The 9,843-nt window shown below is 41.4% G+C and overlaps 1 protein-coding gene across 1 annotated transcript in view; it reads right to left on the minus strand.

The window, feature by feature from the left end:
• Positions 1-8,182, minus strand: part of LOC119971345 (epithelial splicing regulatory protein 2-like) — a 36,464-nt gene extending 28,282 nt beyond the window's left edge. Inside the window, 3 exon segments of the mRNA XM_038806758.1 lie at positions 2,103-2,216; positions 6,896-7,024; positions 7,208-8,182. Of these exon segments, the coding sequence (XP_038662686.1) occupies positions 2,103-2,216; positions 6,896-7,024; positions 7,208-7,339 (375 nt within the window). The 5' untranslated portion in view covers positions 7,340-8,182.
• Between the last annotated feature and the right edge of the window lie 1,661 nt (positions 8,183-9,843).

The raw sequence follows: 9,843 nt of genomic DNA on the forward strand, positions 1-9,843 counted from the left end.
GGTGGTCTGCATAGCCAGAACAAATGGAAGTACGTCTATAAAAAGGTTATGCTGTTGTTTTAACAGACTGCACTTAGAATTATTTATTTCTGATGCATTAATTGGGAAGGATACAAAAGAAAAGAAGATCCTACGAACAAAAAAGAAAAGAGGAGATGTAGGCCTTTCGGCCCCCTCCAGCCTGGTCCACCATTCAATAATATTATGGCTGATCTTCCATTATGTCAAAAATGTATTTATCTCTGCCATGAAAACATTCATTAACCCTGCTTCTACTACTCTCTGGGGGATTCCATCTCAGTCTTAAATGGGATCTCCCTTACTAAACTGTCTCTACTAGTTCTAGTCCCTCCCACAAGGGGATACATCCTTTCAGCATCCAACCTTCCAAATCCTGTCAAGATCTATGTTTTAGTAAGACACCCCTCAATTCTTCTAAACTTCAATGGAGACTCATCATATTGAACCTTTCCTCACAAGATGCCAGATACCTTGGAAGGGGGAGGCGGTTGAAGCAAGTCTTTGAATTGCTTTGAACGCATTTGTACCCTTTCTTAAACAAGGAGACCAAAACTATTCACTGCACTCCAGATGTGGTCTCACCAGCACGCTGTGCAACTATAGCAAACATCCCTACTTTTATATTCCATTCCCCTTGCAATAAAAATGACAACATTCCGTTTGCCTTACTAACCACTTGCTGCACCTGCATATCAACTTTTCTCGATTCATGCAGCAGGTCACCAGATCCCTCTAGATCTCTGACAGAGTCAGCCAGACTTGAAATGTTTACTCCCTTATCTCCCCCACAGATGCGGTCAGACCTCGGGGATTGTCCGGTATTTTCTGTTTTAATTTCAGGTTCCAGCATCCGCAGTAATTTCCTTTTAAACCTCGATCACAAGTTTGGCAATCTCTCTCCATTTAAATAACATGGTCTATTCCTGCCAAAATGGACACGTTCACACATTAAACTCCATCTGCCAAATGTTATACCCACTCACGAACCTATCCAATGTCAATTTACAGGCTCCCGATGTCCTCTTCACAACTTATTTTCCTACATACCTTGTGCCATCAGCAAATTTAGCAACCATACACAAGGTCGAAAAGAGAATTAGAGGACAAAACATACGAGAAATAAAAAGTCTTTATGGTTGGTAAATATGTGGAATATTTTAACCAGCTACCAGTAATGAAGTTGTACACATTGAGTGATGTCAGAGAAGGGTTCTAAATTAGCTGCTGGATTCGGATGGAGTTCCAGCGGTATGAACGTCACGGAATGACCATTCCTGATGTTATCTGTTGTCTCTGAAGTCTATAGTCATTGCAGGGTAATAAAGTTTTGAAATTAAATGAAAATCGCTTATTGTCACGAGTAGGCTTCAAATGAAGTTACTGTGAAAAGCCCCTAGTCGCCACATTCCGGCGCCTGTTCGGGGAGGCTGTTACGGGAATCGAACCATGCTGCTGGGCCTGCTTTCAAAGCCAGCGATTTAGCCCTGTGCTAAACAGCCCCAGTGTTTTGTTTAAAAGATTCAAGTTACATACAGGGTTTAAATTGTTTTTCTTTAAATTGTCGCCCATCAGCCATGATCCAGTTCCATCCATGATCAATCAAATCTCACTATACTGAACCCAATTCCTAGAACAGCAACACACTGGGCTTCATGGGACAAATTATCTCATTAGCTGGTCAGGTCAGTTTTGAGTTTGCATGTTCTCCCAGTGCCTGCGTGGGTCTCATCCCCACAACCCAAAGATGCGCAGGGTAGGTGGCCACGCTAAATTACCCCTTCATTGATAAAAAAAATAATTGGGTACTCTAAATAGCTGGTTGGAATCTTGTGCACCAGGAAATCATACCTTAAAATAAAGGTTGTTGAATTTGACATTGCAATAGGAGGAAGTTGGAATCTGTGGAAATGATGTTATCACAAGCTAGCTGCATCACTGCATGACAGTACGCCATAAAAAACAGAAACAATGTCACCGTTGGTCCAGTATAGGTTCAGATTACACAGATTTATCACCCAGTGTTTAAATTAAACGTTTTGGTTACCAGACAATGGCTATAACAGCTTTCAAACTTTCATCACCTTTTTGGATGCTTCTGGGTGTAGGACCTGTCGAACGAGTAACTGGCCATCAGTACAAAGGCAATAAGAACTCCTCCCAAGTGATTTCAACTCGCTTGATAAAGCCTGATTAAACTGGAAAGGAAAGAAAATGATTCATGTATTTATTCAGTGCATTTACAAGTATTTGTTTGCACCTTCTTGGAGAATGTGGGAGGGTTCAACATTTAAAACCACAAAAAGTTGCATTGGCCAACATATCGCAAAGTATCAGCTTCCTAAATCATGATCATTTATAGTTGCAGTGCCACTCGGGCGTTAGTTGAGTTTGTTCAGACTATGAGTGGGTGGAATATTAAGAATCAAGAGGTAACTTGCCTACTTCCAAACCTGCAAGCATGTTCCATTTCAAAATAGAGCCTACATATCTGGGAGGCATCGCACGTAGCCAGGTTCAGTTTAGCATTTTAAGCAGCATGCTCAGGATCTGGCACGATTTTAGTATCTGTTGCTACTACTACTTACACAGTGCTTTCAACATAATGAAATGTCCCAGGGCAATTCACAGAATTTCTCACAAAATTTAACACGCAAGGCGATATTAAGACAGATAATCTAAAACTTGATCAAAAAGTTTGGTTTTAATGGGCATTTTAAAAAGGAGGAATGAGGCCGAAAGGCTTAAAGATTAAGACAGAGAGAGGGAGTTCCAGCATTTAGGGCTGAGACATGAATGCAAGTGGGGTAATTAAAATTGAGAATTCAGAAGAGGCCAGGATTGAAGGGAGTACAGAGATGATGGAGGGTTGTGGAACTGGAGGTGGGGAAAGAAGGAGACAACAATAGAGGAATTTGAAAATAAAATGAGAATTTTTAAATGGAGAGGTTGCCGCACCAGATGCTGATGTATATCAGCGAACAGGACGGTTAAGGGTGAACAGGGCGTGACACAAGTTAACAGACAGTTTTGGGTGTTGAATTTATTAGTTCAGTTTGAGGTGGGTGGAGAGGAATATCAAGAGACAACTCCCATACCTATTGTCACATTGCATTAAGTGAAACAGACCTAACAGAAGTAGAAATACAGCAAATTTATTTATAAAGCTATTGGACTGAATAGGGACCATTTGCTGCAAAAGATCTGTACAAAGTTGAGGTTTGTGTGAGCACCAGTTTAAATGCAGCCTGCAAAGAACAATTGCTTATTTAACAGGTTGTGTCTGTTGGGGGACGGGAACAAAACCTGCCAAAAATCTACACACCAAAATAAAAAAGAATATACAAACAACTTTACCAATAGTTAGGAGAATTGGGGAAACTGCCTGTCACTTATTGGGTTAAATCTGATGAAAGTCAAATTGCTCAATGTCTCAAGACAGAAAGCCACCTACTCACTCAAGAGCTTTGCACAGTGACGTACATACTATATCTTTGATTTCTGCAATTGATGACACCTTCCCCCAAAGGAGGATCAAGGCCAAATATTAAAAAAGGATCAAATCATTTGAACATGCCCCAGAAGATTCATCAAGTTATCAATTTTGAAATCGCTCTAACATCTGCAAAAACATGCCATCCCTTTCATTACACGTTTTAGACCACAAAGCACTGAACCTGAAGTGTCCTTCCCTAGTAATTATGGGTGGCTCCACAAAGTCTGCAAACATCAAGTGGTCTGCACTGATGGCAGCACCAAAATGACAATCACCTGCATCACAAACACAGCACCTTCAATGTCACTCCATCAACTGGATCTTTGCTAGACAATTAAACTCAGGTTAAAAAGGAAACCAAACAATATATTCTCAAGACATCTCGAGCCTATTTGCTTCTTAGTTCAGCTTTCAAACTTTAAAAAAAACCCTGACCCAGTTGGGAGAGGGTTAAAAGGAAATACATAAAAGTTTCAGGAGTGGAAATACTAGTTTGGCAGCTTTCTGTCATTGCCTGGACCACAAGGCAGAATAACATGTTAGACCGCTTAAAAAAAAAGACAACTAATCTCCCACCAACTATGCACTCCACAATCCGACATCCCCAAATGCTCAGATTACTCTAGTTCAAAACACCTTTTAGAAGAAAACTGAACAAGCAGAATGTTTGGAAAAAAAATCTCAATTCAAAACACCTACAATTACAGTTTAAAAGCCAAATATACTTCAGCATTTCAATTCAAGTTAATGGAATAATCTAGTTAACGCCCATTCTTGATAAATTAACTATACCACAATAATATTGTTTTAAACAAAGTCATTTAACTCAAGACTTCACCTCTGGAAACAGTAACCTTTAACCTGCCTCCTTCAGGTGTTAGCTATAGCTCTATTTAACCTCTCCTGTCAGGAGGTTTCAAATTGAAATCTGACTCCAGGAATTGAAGACAAAAATCTCAGTGCAATACTGAGAGAATGTTGCACTCAACAGGTACCATCTTTCAGAAGAGACGTTAAACCAAGACCGTCTGATTTCTTAGGGAGGTGCAAAAGATCATCCAACACCGCTTCAAAGAGGAGCAGAGGAGGTATCCCCAGTGACCTGGCCAATGTTTATCACTCAAATCAACATCACTAAGGCAGATTATCTGACTGTCAGTGCTATTTGAGAGAGCTCGCTGTGTTCAAATTGGCATGTATAATTTCTACCTACAAAAGGAGACTACACTTCACTGACTAACAGGGGACTGGGGAACTGAGGCAAATCTGCCACATGAACAGTTCTGGGTCTCTGGTTTAGAGTGATCAGAGGGGACAGGAACACAAATTCTGCAGGCAAACTGCTTCCATTTTCCCCATCACAGTTTAACAAGTGGTCCAAAAACTAAAATGGTTACAAAAAGGATTTCTACTCCAATAAAGGGTGTTTCCAACAGTGTTAAGAAAAGGATGTGTAAACATACAAAGAGAGGGTATTAGAATCAAGTCAGCCCCCCCCCCCAAAGTGGCTGAAGCTGCTGAATTAATTGTTTTTAGTGTTTTGCCAAAAATAGAGTCACACACAGGGAAGAGGGGAGAAATCAAACGCATCAAAACTGGGGGGAAAAAAACAAGGATGATTCTGATTTACACAGGCTGGTTGTCCTTCAGTCATGAAAGGGCAGGCTAGCATTGGGGGTAAGGCCCCCAAACACTTAGCACACCTCAAATCTATTCTTTATTTCCCCTATTACAGAGGCTGACAAATGATTGTTCATTTCCAACAGGAAATAAGAGCAAGCCATAATGCCCATTGAAATAGACTCCAAATTAGCCACCTTTAAAATTGGGATCCTCGACTGCCGTTAAAAGACCTGCTTGAAACACAAAAATGGAGCTTAGGCCTAGCTTTGAAACTTCTCGTCCATTGCCTCTTGGGTTTTCAAACATTGAGATTCCAGAGGGTATAAAATCTCATCATGGAACCAGGGCTGGTGTTCAACAGATGTTTCAGACTGTGGGGTTGTCAAAATGCCTGACTGGTTTAATGAACACTGCAACAATCAGTCTTCTTTTGGGTAGATGTCACTTGTTTTTGACATTAGCTCAAGGAACCCTAGACAGTGACAGATCACAGGGGAGGCTTTCCCAGTCTCCATAAAGTTTGAAAGCCAAAGAAGTACACAAAAAAGTACAGTAAAAATCAAGTGAAACCATCACTTCTGTCCAGGTGAAGTGGAGCTTGTTTGGTGAAGTGGGTGATGAAGGAAGCAGAGGGAGGGAGGAACTTGGCAGCGATTAAATCAAGAGGGATGAAATGAACAATTTATTTACCTTCAACTAAAACCAGCACATCTTGTTACTGCTAAATGAGCATGGGCCTATCTAGACACGTGTTCATTTTACATACAAGATGAGCGAAATCTGCTACAATAAACAAGCTGTGGGTTTCACGGGGGGGGGGGGGGGGGGGGGGGGGGGTGGTTAAGTTGAAATAACTACAGGCCGGTTACAATCCACTCCTTTAAAGGTCAACTTTCTATTTGATCGCCACATTTTACAGTGAGCCGTACTCAAGACGGAACTGATAAGAGGGCTTTGCTGTTCTCGTTATATTGACAGATTAGAAGATGGAAATGGGCAAAAACATGTCTCGCCTCCCAGTTCCCGTCCACGAGCAAAAATGATTTCCGTTTCTCGAGGTTACATTTAAACTCAATAAACTTTAAACAACAACAAAAAATCTTTAATTTAAACAAAGTCTCAAAGATGGCAACGGCGGGTTTGAACTCGCTTCCTTTTGCAAACCCCATTTGAATACGGTTGAAAAACATTTGTATTTTTAAAGAGAGAAGATTCCCTCTTTCCCAAACAGCTGAGAACATTTAGTTCAGATCAGTTCCAGGTGAATACAGTCCAGCATTGGCCAATTAAGCTTAACTAACTCCCCAGTCTGTCACTTAGCCCAGGACTCAGTGTTGGTTCTATTCAAAACAAGTTCCGGGTCTTGGATTCGAAGTTCACACAAAACAAATTAACCTAAAAGCCTCCCAACTGGTTACACCCGGCTCATACTCGTTACCCCCCCTCATTGGTGTTTTAATATGCTTGCAACAAAACTAATACTACAAACATTTCTGGAACTGAGCTAGTAAGTTTTTCAAAACAGGCTTGCTCCAAGATTCAGGTGGGTCACTCCCAGCAGTGGATCTGCTTCCTGTATTTGAGAAACAGGTTTCGATGGCGCTTTTCATCCAGGGGTTTTAATGCACCCAACCCCCCTAGACTAAACTCTCTGCGTTCTTTCACTCGGAATCTCGCCTTTTGAGACTGGTTTGTCTGTTCAGTACCCCCCCCCCCCCCCCACAAAAAGCCCCAGCCCAGGTGGGAAAGCAGACTCACCTGTTCAAGGACTCGATCGAGCGGTTCCGCCTTGTCGAAGTCTTCGGGGCTAACGCCTATCTCCTCTTTGCACTGTTCACTCAGCTCCAAGCTGTCGGCTTTCACCAGCACCTTATGGACCTCACCCACCTATGAAAGCGGGAACCGGGGGGGGGGGGGGGGGTGAGAGGCAGCAAATGTTCCGTCAAACAAGTCATTCGCATAACACAAACAGTACACAAGGGGCAAAGTATTCACCAGTGTGGGCAGGTTTGTACAAAATCAAAAAAAAAGGCAGAAGACACAGACAAGAGGAACAAAAATCCAGCGTACCTTGCTGTTGTGTAGATCCACAACTTGCCACACCAAGAGAATTAATTCCCTCTCATCGGAACCAAGTTTAGCCCCACTTGCACCAGCTGTTGCCCCATACAAAACCACCAGAGAATCGTGCGAAGCCATCATGATGAAAAACTACAATAAGCAAAAGGTTCAAACACAAAAACAAAAAAAAAGTGTTCACCTTTCGAGTGATCACCTCTACCGGTCTTAAAAAGACAGAAATGTAAAAAATAAAGGAAGAGAAGATAAGAAAGTCTGTTTTTTAAAAATCTCTCATACAACAGAAGTTCCTCTAAGTCTACCTGGTCACAAGGCGTTTGTGGATTTGATGGCTCACAAGGCGAAACTGACAAAAGCTTGTCTCTTTCACTCTGACATGGGGAAAACGATGGCTGCTCTCTCGTCCTCGGTTACCTGCCCACAGATCAGACCATGTGACAAGCAAATCGCCGGGGAGATTCGATTGGCTTATTGCAAACAAGAAAACAGGGACGTGGCATTGCATATGCAATGAGACAGCCCAATCCGGTGTTTCACCTCTTACTGGGTTTAGTAGGTTCCAAAGAACCCTCTGCATGTATCACCTTTATAACTTTACTTACCAGGTTTTCTTACTATGTAGGGTAACGACTAGTTTGGTTGGAAGAGCAGCTCACTTCCAGACATTTAAAGTATGTCAGGATGTGTACTGGCACCCGCCTGTTCAGTTATCAATTATTGCCAAGAGATTGTTGTTTCCTATTGATCTACGGTAACAATATCGTCAAACCCTATTTGGAGTTTTTTTTCATATTTCTATTTTGGAATCTCTGACGTTATAACTTTAGAAAGTTTATTGTTGAGTTTTGCAGGTTTCTTTCAGATGTCATGTGGCTCTTAAATATTCTGCTGGTAGGGCTTGAATGAGTGTCTGCTCTAAATGAAGGTTCTCGATTTAAAAGGTAATGGAATCTGACGACCCAGTGTCCGGGGCGTCACCCTTCTGCTGACACATTAATCCGATCAATTTGTGAGTTCTCCAAAAGTTGAAGACTCGGCACCTCGGGTGCACGTTTCCTGGAGATATTGACTGGGCACGTCCTGGTGTTGTGGTGAACACTTCCCTCCCCCAACAACAACAATTAACACCAAGGCAAAACAGATTAACTGACAACTTGCTTCATTGGTGTTTGTCAACATGTCCTGGCCTCGACTGCCCACTATGGTCAATAAGATTGAACCAGTGCAAATGGAAGTATTTACATTATCCACACGTGGAAAAGTAGCGTTCTATCACAATTGACTTGCTTTAAGCATAAATCTTCTATTGACGGTGGTTTATTGACCCAATTTCGAGCCAGGTTCTTAAGAAATTCCAATTAATTGAGGTGCTTCCCAATTGGGGGATATTTTAAAATTGTTCTGCTGAAAATGATAATAGCTTTCAACTCCCTGAATGAAGATGTTTGTTTGTTATTAATCCCCCATCTCTAAAACTAATAACCGCCACATTGCAATTACACTTGCCGTGATATTTACCACCGAACCCTTAAAATAAAGAAAATAAATAATAGTACAGTCGATTTCTTTGACGCATTTTTAAGGCTGGGACAGCATATTTTATAACGAAAGACAGTCGGGAACTAGTCTTTCTGGTTGTCAGATAGCGATTGAAATTTAGATTTAATTCCGGGATTCACTTTTTCTATCGAAAGGAGACAATTGGTTATTAAAAGGTATTTGGCGTAATGGCATTTTGGATTAGTTTTGCTAAATTATATTTGGTTATCAGCATGTTAAAAAGTATACACTTCATCAATATATAGAGTCACCGCTTGAGAATTATTTTCAATATAAGTAATGCCAAGTATTGTAACTTCAAAATGATAGATGTGTTCCTGGTGTGCTTGTTAACATTATCGCATGTTATTGTATTTTCGTTACAATAAAAATCATCTGCAATTATTTCTATTTTGGGGTCTGAAGCGGAATTGCTGGAAATAGTTGGTCTGGTCAAATGTTTTGCTGTTTAAAAATCGTATTGCTTGGTGGCTGGAAGAGGCTGCTGTTTATTCCTTTGGAATGAAATCAGTGATGATAGGATTTACTTCCGCATAGTGTGGGCTGAACACGTGCTCCGGCCTCCTGGCTGACTAGGTTAAACAATAACCAGGTCTATCTGCCGTTCACCCCAGACAAATACCCAACTGACTTGCTACTGTAAACACGGTGCAGTTCCAATGGCCGCTTCAAACTCCCCAGCAGCAGAAATCCCCAAGCGAAACACACACACGAAAATAAATGCTCCATGCAGCGACATACCCAGTTAAAAAGGAGCCTGCTGTCGCACCTTTTACAGCACTCGACAGGTTTGTTTGTTTCAAGGAATTATTTGCAGCCGTGGGATCCCCATAGAAACGGCGCCACGCCTTCAGAACAAACCTGAGTACAGTAGCAATCATTGCAGCAGACCACATTGTATGGCTGGAGTGTATGAACTTGGGTAACACTTCCAGTTAAGTGAACTTAGGATATCCACTGCACTCTTACCCATTTACTGCGATTTTTAACTCTTGCTCTTAGTTTTTTTTAAGTTAGTTTTTTGGCCGGGATTCCTAACTCATTAATGATTTCACTTCAGATAAAAG

Source organism: Scyliorhinus canicula, chromosome 9, assembly GCF_902713615.1.
Source record: "Scyliorhinus canicula chromosome 9, sScyCan1.1, whole genome shotgun sequence".
NCBI classification, from domain to species: Eukaryota; Metazoa; Chordata; class Chondrichthyes; order Carcharhiniformes; family Scyliorhinidae; genus Scyliorhinus; species Scyliorhinus canicula.